The 12,800-nt window shown below is 38.8% G+C and overlaps 1 protein-coding gene across 1 annotated transcript in view; it reads right to left on the minus strand.

Annotated features, from left to right (window-relative positions):
- Positions 1 to 12,800, minus strand: part of BTBD8 (BTB domain containing 8) — a 98,821-nt gene that overhangs the window by 76,140 nt on the left and 9,881 nt on the right. Inside the window, exons 3-4 of the mRNA XM_030759932.2 lie at positions 8,755 to 9,005; positions 1,115 to 1,232 (exon numbers count right to left, since the gene is read on the minus strand). Of these exons, the coding sequence (XP_030615792.1) occupies positions 1,115 to 1,232; positions 8,755 to 9,005 (369 nt within the window). The remainder of the gene's footprint in view (positions 1 to 1,114; positions 1,233 to 8,754; positions 9,006 to 12,800) is intronic.

Here is a 12,800-nt window from a genome sequence, read left to right on the forward strand (position 1 = left end):
ATAATGCAGATTTCATAAAAAATAGGAAAATGTGTATATATATTTACAAAACATATGTTCCCAGAAAGAAAAGTTCAAATTCTGAATGGTAGTCTAATGGAAACTGGCAATCCTAGAGTTTAGCAATGTACTACAGTCAGTTAACTGGCAAAACCAGTATGATTTCTGAGAGTACAAACATCACTACTATTTGGCTTGGTGGACTTCTGTAATCTAAACTCACTGCTAATTTCATTAAGGGCTGTGTAGCCTTGAACCTACAAGACTGCTTCTTGCATCTGCAAAAATAGTCTGGCTCTTCCTCTTCTGCAGCACCAGAATAACTTAACATTCTATTTTGAAACACAAAGAGATAGGGAGGAGAACTCTGGGTTCCTCAGCTTTCTGGTTCCAATTCTAGCCTGTTATGAGGCCAGCTGTACCTCTTTCCCTTGAGTTCCAAGAAAAAAACCTGTATTTTTATTAACATCTTTTCTTTCTTTAAGCAGATTTTAGTTACTTACCAAAAAAAGAGTCTAACCAAAACAGGCAGCAGGCTTTAATTTAAACTCTAAAAGCCTGGAATGTCTAAGCAACCCAACTCTACAGCAGAAAAATGATTTTTAAAAAGTACACTGAAATATTAAACCTCCTAATCCATGCTATTCAGGAGAATTGGCTATTTTGAATCAAAGACTTTGAGCCAGAATGAATTCAGAGAAAATACATGTCATTCATGTAGAAATAATCATTTTCAATAGCATAATGCCTGTGAAATTAAAAATTGCATTTAATTACATTTTCTGTGACAGTGGCTTTCAAACCTATTTTAGGCAACAGTATATTTTCTTCTAATAAAATCTTCGGTTCATGCCCAGTGCACAGCACAGATCTTCTCTAGCTGAGCATGTGCACGTGTCTGGGTAGGGTCACCTGTGCATGTGTGAATGTGCAGATAGAAAATCCTGCCTAATGTCCAAACTCCTCCCCTGTCAGAGACCTCCTGAGGCATCACCATGGAACCCCTGTACCCTATGTGAATCAGCTTGAAAACCACCGTGCTAGAAAAAGACAGCTACCCTTTTACACTTTACTGTCACAACCAAGACACCAAATTAATCACATGCTTATTTACCTGTGAGCTTTAAAACATTTTCCATCAACATAAATATCAATATCTGGGCAACACTGTTTCACATAAAGCTTCAATAAATCTTCTCCTAATTCAGATGCAGGTTCCAAGTCATAAATATCTTAAAAAGAGAAAAACAAGACTAAAAAAATAGTTTCTTTAATAGTATATATATTCCAAAATTTTGTATTCTAATACTAGCAAAATGTTTTTCCACAGTTATCTCAATTAGCTACTGAAAGAGAGTAACAGTGACTGAAACATTTAAGTGGTAACTTCAAAGTAAAATGAAACTTTAAAATCATCTATCCTTTCTGCTCTGAAATATATATTTCTATTTCTATTTAAATATAGATATACCTTTAAATATAGATACAGATTTAAACATAGGTAATACTGTTACAAAATTATATACCAAAACTAAAGCTACTTCATGAACATCTGACTTAGAAAGTTAGAAAATTTTCCAATTTGATATTCTTTTTCACCACTTAATTTTTTCCTGTTCCTGTTCATGGATTTATGGCTAGGATAATCTGTGAACCAACAGAATTTCAACTAAAATCAATGGGATTTATAGGACACTTACTATGAGTTTAGTACTGTACATAGTATGGAGAGGTATAGAAAATAAATACTTTAAGAACTATACTTCAAAAGATTCACACTTTAGGCAGTGGGAAGTGAAATATAAAACATGTACATATATAAAAAAAGAAAAATACTAAATTGTATACTATAGCTTTGTCAGTTCAGAAATTTTTGTTAGTACACCTGGTGAGGATGGATCACCAGGAACATATTCCCACTAACCAATTTACAAATGTATACATTTATAAACCAGAATGCCAATACTGACTCTACTATCAAAAGAAATCCAGAATCCAACCACTACTCAGTAACTCCACTGCTACCACTGTAAACAGATAAGTTAGGGGGTCCCTGGAGAAAGAGAACCATGAATGGCTTTCTTGACATAAGAGAACCCATTTTGGCCTAAGCCATTTTGTGATCTAGGCCTAGCTGCAATGCTTGCCCTTGAACAGGTCTCAGTAATTAATGATCTTAAGGGAGGGGATGCAGAGACAAGGGCCTAGCAGCCAAGAAACAATGGTGCAGCCTTGGAGCAGGAACAATATCTTTTGAGCCCCTTATAGAGCTAAAACTCCCAATAAATGGAAGATGAAGCAATCCTCATTCCAGAGAGAAGGTCATGGTTTGATAGCCTCGAGAACCAGAAAAGCTTATATGGAGACCACCTGAAGTCAGATTAAAGGAGTGCAGGCCCTGCACACACCCTAATCTTATGAGCAACCTCACCCTTGAACCGTTGCTATAAAACTCTCATCAAATCTTCCCAGGTTGGGACACACAGTTTTTGAGGGGCAGGAGCCCGCTGTGTCCCCCTTTGCCTGGCAAAGCAAAGCAATAAAGCTATTCTTTTCTACTTCACCTAAAACTCTGTCTCCAAGATTTGATTCGGCACTGGTGCACAGAGGCCAAGTTTTTGGCATCACCATCCCAGTTCAAAACAATATGGTTCTCGCCATTTTTTTTAGAGTAAAAGCCAAAGTCTTACAATGGCTTATGAAGCCCCACGTCTGGCTCCTCACTACCTCTCTAATCTCATTGTCTACTCTTTTGTTTATTTCCATACTGAACTCTCTCTCATTCCTCCAAATGGCAAGTTATGTTCCCATGTTAGGATATTTCTACTGCCATTTCTTTTGCCTTGAACACTCATCTCCCAGATATCCACTTGGCTAACTTCCTTACTGGATTCAAATCTTTCTTTAAACATCACCTTTTAATCAAGGCTGACTCTGACCACCCATTTAAAATTGCAACTCCCATCACTAGCACTCCCAATCCTCCTTCCTCTGTCCTATTTTTTCTATAGCATGTCACCTTCTAACTTCTTTACTACATTATTGTCTATCTCCACCCCCACCGTACCTTCTCTAACTGGAATCTAAGCTCCAAAAGAGCTGGAAGTCCACTTTAGTCATTGAAGTATCCCTTAGACCTAGAATAGTCCTAACACATAGATCCTCAATAAATATTTGTTGAATAAATTAATGTATCGAATACTACATAAAAAGATTTTTGAAGAAAAAACATAAAACTCCAACCAGAATAAAGCAGGGGAAGGAGGCAGATCCTACCACTTGCAGATATTCCTATAGAAGACTTAAAGCACATAAATTAGTGGGAGATGTTGAAGGAATAGTCTTCATTTCGATGATTCAAAGATCAGAGTATAATTTTTGACCCAAAGGGAAAATCTAGAAACTTTTCAAAAGAAAACCAAGCTAATTTGATAGATGATGACCTATCTCAACTCCCAATTATGTACTCAAACAGCCTCCTGAACTTGATACATCACAGTGGTGGGGTATAATAAAAATATATATTTGGTCTTTCTCCCCCATTCCTGGCACAGAGCTTAAAACTCTTGAAATTTCCTAAATTATAGGAATGTCTTACTTGAGTTTATACTAATGAGGTGATTCAGGGTAGTGTTCCTACATAGCTTCAGGATGGGGGCTGGTCACCAGAAAGGACAAATATGTGATTAAAGAGTGGGAACTATCAGTGTTCCCCCCCATATCCAGGGAGGGAAAGGGGGCTATAGATTGAATTATAAAAATTCTTGAATAAGATTCAGGGAGCTACTGGGTTGGTGAACACACTGACTTGTTGGAAATATAACAGGGAAGAACCAAATCTGACTACATATTGGATGTTTCTTTGACTTTAACCCTTGCTTCCCACTGCCTTTGTTCACTAAAAGGATACTGTCTATACATAATGGCCTGCCTCAGGGAACCCTGCCCCTCTGCCTGAATGTTAAACCAAAGTGCCTTTGTTCAGGGAAACATCCGGACCCTGTCCACCCGGTGGATGGCTGCAAGAAAGAAGAAATTAACACATCCCCTCCCTGAGGCTGGCCATTCCAGGGGATATTTGCAAAACTTATGGCCTTTTTACTTTACTTCCTCATCTCCTCCCCCTCTCTGTGCTATAAAAGAAACTGGCATCCAAACCCCGATAAGATGGTTATTTTGAGACTTTAGTATGCCATCTTCCCGGTCTGCCAGCTTTCCAAATAAAGTCATATTCCTTGCCTCAACACCTCGTCTCTGATTTATTGGCCTGTCATGCGGCAAGCCGAGTGAGCTTGGACTTGGTAACAGAAAGATGGCGCACCCTGAGGGGGCATGGAATTTATTCTGTACACTGTCCTTGCCCACCCCACCCCATACCTCACCCTATGCATCTTTTCCATTTCGCTGTTCCTAAATTATATCTTTTATGATAAACACATAAACATAAGAGAAATGTGTTCCTGAGTTCTGTGAGTCATTCTAGCAAATTACTGAACCTTGGAGGAGGATGGTCATGGGAACTCCTGAATTTGTAGTCACTGGCCACAAGCCTGGGTAGTAAAAAGCGCCAGAATATGTCACCCCAAAACATGCCACTTTGGCATGAGGATTATTTTGAGCTAAAGGTACTTGAGAAGGAGCAGATGCAGGAAAAGCTATTTACATCCCCCTAACTGCCTAAAAATAAAAGTACAAATTTTCCCTTTTGTAAAGGAAATTTCCATTTGTAAAGATACCTCCTTACTATTCTCATCACTTGGCTCTTATTTGCATAACAAGACAATCCTTATTCACCATACATTTTCTCCCCTCATCTTCCCATAACTTGCCTCCACCACCTAGTAGCCCAAAAGTCCTTTCTTTCATTTAGCCTGAAATGATATATAAGCCTCAATCATCCGGCCACCTTCTTGAATCTCCTTTCTTTGTGAAACTCCCAGTACAAAAGAAAGTAATGAAAACCATTTTTCCCCCTTGTGTTAATCTGTCTTACTTCAGTTAAATTCGTAGGCCAGTCACAGAACCTAAGAGGGTAGAAGGAGCTCTTTTCTCCCCTACAGTAGCCTAAGCACTCCACTTGTGTTGAAGTGGGGGTAATATTGTAGGACTAAGTCCTTAACCTGTGGGGTCTGTGCTAACTCTGGATAGTTAACTGTCAGAACTGAACTGTTGCATGCCCATTTGGTGCTAGGAGAATTGGTTGTTATGTGGAAAAAACCACACACATTTGGTGTCAGAAGTGGTACCCAGAAAAACAAAAACACAATCACAGAAACCCAAAACTGTTCCACAACCTGAAGTCATCATTCCACTCTACCTTAAATTTGCTCTGTTCATAGTCCTTAAGCCTGCAAAATAGTACCACCTAAACTCCTTAAAATAGCTTATGAGTAAGGTGACCACATCTTTTGGTTTGCCTGGGGCAGTCCAATTAATGCCTCTTGCCCCAGAATAATTATCAACAGCAATAATAATTTTTCATCTTTCACTCTCTCAAAAGAATCCTAGTTTGGACCATAGACTATAAAGTCATCCTTCATAGAAGGCTTTCATTATCTGGCTTTTGCTTATATAGCCAGGTTCATCCCTTACTTTGACCATTCCTGTCCCCTACTCTACCCTACACCCACAACAAACCATTTCTGGTTTTCCAAATTTGCTATGTGCCTGGTTCTCTTTGCCTCCAGCCATTTTGTTTCCTTTGCCTGGAACACTTCTCCCCTAAACTCTATGCCTGGTTAACTTCTGCTTTTTCCTTCAGGATTCAATTCAGATATCACTCCCTCCATGTAGCTTTCTCTGAAGGCCTAAGCCTAGGTTACACGTGCCCTATCTGTGTCCTTATCACACTTGGTACGTAACTTACCTGACTGTACCTCCTACTAAACTGCAAAATAGGAACACTATCTGTTTTGTTCACTATCAAATCTTCAAAACTAGCACAAAGTTGATACTCAATGTAATGATTAGAATAGCATTTCAGGAATAAACAGCAAGTGCAAAAGAACAGAAGTGGCAAAATATACTTCCTTAGGAGGAAATGCCAAGTAAGTCAGTAAGAATAGAGCTCAGGGGGTATGAGGGGTTGTGAAGACAGGAGGCAGCAGTGTTCTAGGCAGGAGTCAGTTCCCAACATCCCCTTGCACCACGGGAAAGAAGCTGGGATTTATATTAAGGCTGTGTGAGACTACTGCAGGATTTTAATCAGGGAAGTGCCATGACCACACTTGCAATTGATGGCCGTTGTTCTGTACAATAGAGATGGAGGGTGGCACAACGAGAGGCCTGGTGACCAGCTGGGGTTCAAATTCTCAAGGAAAATAGCAAATTCCTGAAATAAAGAAATGGCAGGAGGATAAAGAAGAGAAGTATTTAAGAATATTTAGGAGACAAATCAGCATGAGACATGATCATGAATCGAATGAAGGGTAAAAAGTAACTGAGGAGAAAGATGGTAATATAATTCACACTGATACAGTATTTAAGAAAAGAGCAGGTTGAGAAAGCAGATGACTAGGTCAGTTTGACACAAGTTAAATTTTGAGATATTTAAGGTATATTTAGACAGATATGTCTAGTCAGTGCTTAGATACAAAGTTAAAAAAAAAAAAATTGGAGAATACCAATTATTTAAGGGGCAGAAAGAGGAAGTTCCAGTGAAGGAGACTGAGGAGTGACCAAGAGGGAAGGAAAGGAAAAAGTCCCATTATGCCCAAATTGTTCCCTAATATGTCAATTGTGTTGGATCAAACTCATGTTTTGAAAACAAGTGTTATAGTAGAATTGGATGTATTTGAAAGTATCTGTTAACTAAAGAGTTTTATTACTGGTGTTTAGTGCAACAACAGTAAAAACAAACTGATTTAAGCTTAGTTAGATTTCTTTTATGTATGTTCACCGTATCTCATTATGGTGAATGAATGAATACATGCATGTATGCCTGTTCTAGGCTTGAGGTAGATCTATTCATATTTTTTAATTATCTCATTTAGTCTCAGTCCTAAGAAGTAAGTGGTTACAGACTGATTTTATAGATGAGGACTCTAAGACTCAGAGAGTGTAAGGGACTTTCCCAAGGCCACATAGTTAGAGCAGTTGGCAGAGCTGGTATTTGATACCCATTTTTCCTGCCTATAGTCTAGAGCTCTGCATGGTCCCACAGCAGCCTATTAAAGTGGCCAAACAAGTTTTGAGTATAAGTGAATAGAGCTCATTTACCCCTCAACCCCTTGCCTTCATCTACTTTCTCCATCACTCCATGGAAACGTCCGTGTTGACTGGTTTACCAGACACTTGCTTGTCCACATCTTACACTTGCTTGTCCACATCTTATTAACTCCTTTGCAGTATTGCATACTGTCAATGCCACCCTCCTTGAAACTTCCTTTGTCTTCTCTGACACTGTGCTCTTGATTTTTCCCTCTTAGGTGCAAGCTAATCCATGAGAAACACTAGGTCAATGCAAAGAACTGCACCAAGCTGAACTCAGCCCTGTAAGAATACACAAAACATACACAAACACCTAAAACATATACCAGATACCTCAGTTCACCCACACCTACCCATTTCTGGTGTTACAAACTTCTATCTGATTTCAGATAGCAACTTCTGGGAGACCATTTTCTACGAATAGTTTTGTGCTTCTGTATGGTCTGGCCTTTCTGAGCAGAGCACTGACAAATTTGGATAAAGGATGGTTAAACAACAAACATGTCTTAGAAGTCAGAGATAATGTGATGCTCCAGAAAGATTCAGACTACCCTCCCCTCAAAACCATTTCCTTATACTCTAGGGTACTGAAGCTACCTTATCCTAACCAGAGAAGATTTATTTACCTTCCAAAGTAAAGGTATCTCTCTCTCTGCAGAGTAAGATGGGCAGATCTGCCAGCAGCCTATAAAAGTCTCATAATGTTGGTGTTCCCCTCCTATGGTGCAATCCCACTGCACGTGCAGGACAGGTAACATCAGGCCCTCACCACATAGCCTCATGGGGACTGAGGGTTGGGAAGTGGTGCTGAGATGCTCTGTAAGTAACAAACAGTCTGTTCTCTGATCCAGGGGTCTCGAGTTTACTGTTAGAATATCTACTATATATATATCTATATCCTTGACAACCTCCTTCCACCAATTCACAACAATTCACAAGCTGCAATCCTTCTGACACCCACTTATACAAACAAACTAGAGGTGTTTTTCAAGGTCAAATGCCACATTTATTGTAGTACTTACGCATTTCTGAACCATTTAACATGGGTAAAACTAGCTAACCATTTTTATTAGGTTCCTATCTTTTAAAAATGTGTCACGACAAAAGTTTCAGTGATTTTGTGTCATGACAAAATGTATTGGTGATTTTTGTGTTGCATGGTGTTTTTTAAGGAATGCATATATTGTGTTATAACAGAATTGATTCTATAGTCTGCTAAAGCTTTTATTGGTGTAGATTAGAATAAGGATGACAATATATGGAGGCTTAAAAGGAGAATTATGAATTATGTGTGTATTTTTTAATAATAACCCCATCTCTAATTACTTAGGAAAACTGGGAGTTGACCATATTATTATTTCCATTTAGCCATAATTTACTTTCATTTATTTTTATTATATTGACTTTCATTTACTTTTATTTCATTTACTTATAAAAAGTGATCAGTAGAGCTGACTTGTGAAGTATATTTTTCTCTAATTGCATCAGAATATAATTACTTTCATGACTATAAAATTTTATAAAAATCCATAAAAAATACCTCACCAATGGAAATTAAATTGTCCTCTTTGTTGTTATCTTCTGGAATGTCCTCTTTATTGTTATCTTCTGGAATTTCATGCTTCATAAAAGAATGATCAGATGACCTTTTACCTACAGATGACCTTCCATCATTGTCAGTACCCTTTCCAACACTGAAGTCACATTTCTTTTGTGGTACTCCACTCTCCACTATCTTTTTCCTGAGAATTTCCTCTTCATAGTTTTTTATGTTTCTGTTTGATGAGTATACAATCCTAAAAGACAAAATGTAAAATAAATGTCAGTGATTCTTAAAAGCTAGTTTTCCAGCATGCTGCTTTCATAGATAACGGCTATATAGTTTTAAAACCTTTCTAATCTGGACTAACTAGAGGAAAGATCAATCTAAAATAACAGAAAGTTTGAAAAGTAGTCTATAAAAATTTTTAATGTTAAAAAGGAATATATAATGCCAACAAATTATATAACCTAAATGAAAGGGACAACTCCTAGGAAGGATACACACTAACCAAACTTGATTTAAGAAGAAACAGGGTATCTGAATAGACAAATAACAAGTAAAGAGATTGAATTAGTAATCAAAAACTTCTCACAAAGAAAAACACAGGACCAGGTGGCTTCACTGTTGAACTCTATCAAATTTAAAGAAGAATTAATGCCAATCCTTCACAAACTTTTCCAAAAGATATAAGACGGAACACTTCCCAATTCATTATGTGAAGCCAGTATTATCCTGACACAAAAGCAGACAAAGACATCACAAGAAGAGAAAACTACAGACCAACATTCCTTACTAATATAGAGAAAAAAATCTTCAACAAAATCATAGCAAAGTGAATCCAGCAACCTATAAAAAGAATTATACATCATGACCAACTGGGCTTTATTTCAGGAATTCAAGGGCAGTTAAACAGATGAAAATCAATATTATATACCATATGCTATAGCCTGAATGTTTGTGTCCCCTAAAATCATACGTTGAAAGCCAATTCCCAATGTGATGATATTAGTAGGTGGGGCCTTTGGGAGATGATTAGGTGGAGTCCTCATGAATGGGATTAGCGCCCTTATTAAAAGCAGCTCCAAAGAGATCCCTCACCTTCTTCCACCATGTGAGGGAACAATGAGAAGTCAGCAGTCTGCAACCTAAAATAGGGCCTTCTCCAGAACCCTACCATGCTGGCACTCTGATCTTGGATTTCCAGCATCCAGAACTATGAGAAATAGATTTCTGTGGTTTATAAGTCACCCAGCCTGCAGTGTCTTGTTATAGCAGCCCAAATGGACTAAGACACCATCAATAGGACAAAAACTACATGATCATCTTAGCTGATGCAAAAAAAAAAAAAAAAAAAAAGCATTTGACAAAATCCAACACCCTGTCATAATAAAACACTCAGCAAACCAACAATACAGTAGAGGGAAACATCCTCAACCTGATAAAGAAGATCTATGAAAAACTCACAGCTAACGTCAGACTTAACAGTAAAAGACTGAAAGCTTTCTTCCTAAGATCAGTAAGGATGTCTGTCTGCTCTTACCACTTCTATTCAACATTTAACTGGAGATTCTAGCCAGAGCAATTAAGCAAGAAAAAGAAATAAGCTGGATTGGAAAAGAATAAGTAAAGCTATCTTCATTTACAAATGGCAAACATGTGTATAGAAAATCCTTGGAAATTCACCCAAAAACTATTTGTTAAACAAGTTCTGCAAGGTTGCAAAGTACAAGATCCATATGCAAAAATCACTAGCAATGAACAATCCAAAATGAAATTAGAAAATAATTCAATTTACAACAGCATCAAGAAAATAAAATACTTAGGAATGTATTTCACAAAAAGTGCAAGACATATCCTGAAAGCTACAAAACAATGCTGAAAGCAATTAAATAAATGGAAACACATTCCAGATGACTTAATATTGTAAAAATGGCAATACTCTCTGAATTAATCTGCAGATTCAGTGCAACAGCTATCAAAATTCAGCTAGTTTTCTGCAGAAATTGACAAGCCAACCCTCAAAGTCAAATAGAAATGCCAGAATAGCCAAAACAATCTTTACACAGAACCAAGTTGTAAGATTCACACTTTCTGAATTCTAAGCTTCCTACAAAGCTATAGCCATCAATACTGTGTGGTACTGGTATAAGGATAGACATGTAGATCAGTGGAATAGAACTGAGTGTCTAGAATATAGATTTATAGGCAACTGATTTTCAACAGGGGTGTTGTGATATTGTGATTTATAATATGAACTATATATTTGGTCTTTGTCCACTATTCCCAGCACGTAGCTTCTAAAACCCTTCTAATTTCCTATGTAAAAACCACAGAACATCTTTTATTATAGTACTTAAGTTTTGTTCCCAGGTCCTTGAATAGCTCCAGAAGGATAAAGGTGAAATGAATGTCTTTTGTTATTCATAGCAAGCCCCTTTCAACCACACCAGAGTTTACATTAGTGAAGTTGGTGACTTTTTGAAAGCTCCTAAAAATAAGGGCTTGTTGCCTGGAGAACCAACCAAGTGCTTTGAAGGTTGGAACTTTCAGCTCTCCCCTCCACCTTTGGAGAGGGGAGAGGTTGAATTAATCACCAACAGTCAATGATTTAAACAATCATGCCTATGTAATGAAGCCTGCATGAAAACCCTAAAGGATGGGTTTCAGTGAGCCTCTGGGTTGGTGGACACATGGAGGTGCTGGGAGAGTAGTGAACCCAGAGAGGGCTTGGAAGCTCCTTCCCACATCCCTTGCCCTATGCATCACTTCTATCTGGCTGTTCCTGAATTTTTTCCTTTTATAATAAACCAGTAATATGGTAAGTAAAAAATTTTCCTAAGTCCTGTGAGCTGCTCTAGCAGATTAATTGAACCTGAGGAAGGGGTCATAGGAATCTACATTTATAGCCAGTTGATCAGAAGCGCAGGCAACAACCTGAGGCACAGGTAACAATCTCCAGGTAAATAGTGTCAGAACTGAGTTAAATCTGTAGGACACCCAGCTGGCATCTGGAGAACCTCAGAATTGCTTGGTGTGGGGAAAAACTCCTGCGAATTTGGTGACCACAAGTGTCAGAAGTAAAGTACTCAATGAACAGAGTATTAAGAGTAAAGGAGACACACAGGAGGGTGTTTTTCCTTTACAGGTATTCAGACAATCCAATGGGACAAGAAAAGTCTCTTCAAAAAACAGTGCTGAGGGGGCTTCTCTGGTGGCGCAGTGGTTGAGAGTCCGCCTGCCGATGCGGGGGACACAGGTTCGTGCCTCGGTCTGGGAGGATCCCACGTGCTGCGGAGCGGCTGCGCCCGTGAGCCATGGCCGCTGGGCCTGCACGTCCGGAGCCTGTGCTCCGCAACGGGAGAGGCCACAGCAGTGAGAGGCCCGCGTACCGCAAAAAAACAAAAAAACAAAACAGTGCTGGGGGGCTTCCCTGGTTGGCACAGTGCTTGAGAGTCCACCTGCCGATGCAGGAGACACGGGTTCGTGCCCCGGTCCAGGAAGATGCCACATGCCGCGGAGCGGCTGGGCCCGTGAGCCATGGCTGCTGAGCCTGCGCGTCCGGAGCCTGTGCTCCACAACGGGAGAGGCCACAACAGTGAGAGGCCCGTGTACCGCAAAAAACAAAACAACAAAAACAAAACAAAACAGTACTGGGCCTCTCACCTTCTGAGACGGCCCACACTCTGTCTGTGGAGTGTGTTCCTCCCAGGGCCACTCTCGCCTTTTGAGACAGACCACATTTTGTATATGGAATGTATCTGTGTATCTCTCTAAATAAATCCACTTCTTACCTATCTAAAAAAAAAAAAAAAAATGGTACTGGGACAACTAGATATCCAAATGTGAAAGAACAATGTTGGACCCTAGCCTCACACTATATACAGAAATTAACTCAAAATAGGTCAAAGCTCTAAATGTAAGAACTAAAAAGGTAGACACAGGATAAGTAATTGTGACCTTGGATTAGGCAATGGTTTCTTAGATATGACACTAAAAGCACAAGTTATAGAAGAAAAAATAAAATGGAAGTCATAGAGATTAAAAACTT

The sequence above is a fragment of the Delphinapterus leucas genome, chromosome 1 (genome assembly GCF_059928025.1).
Source record: "Delphinapterus leucas isolate spDelLeu-1000000601 "Yukka" chromosome 1, BTC_Dleu_Yukka2, whole genome shotgun sequence".
NCBI lineage: Eukaryota > Metazoa > Chordata > Mammalia > Artiodactyla > Monodontidae > Delphinapterus > Delphinapterus leucas.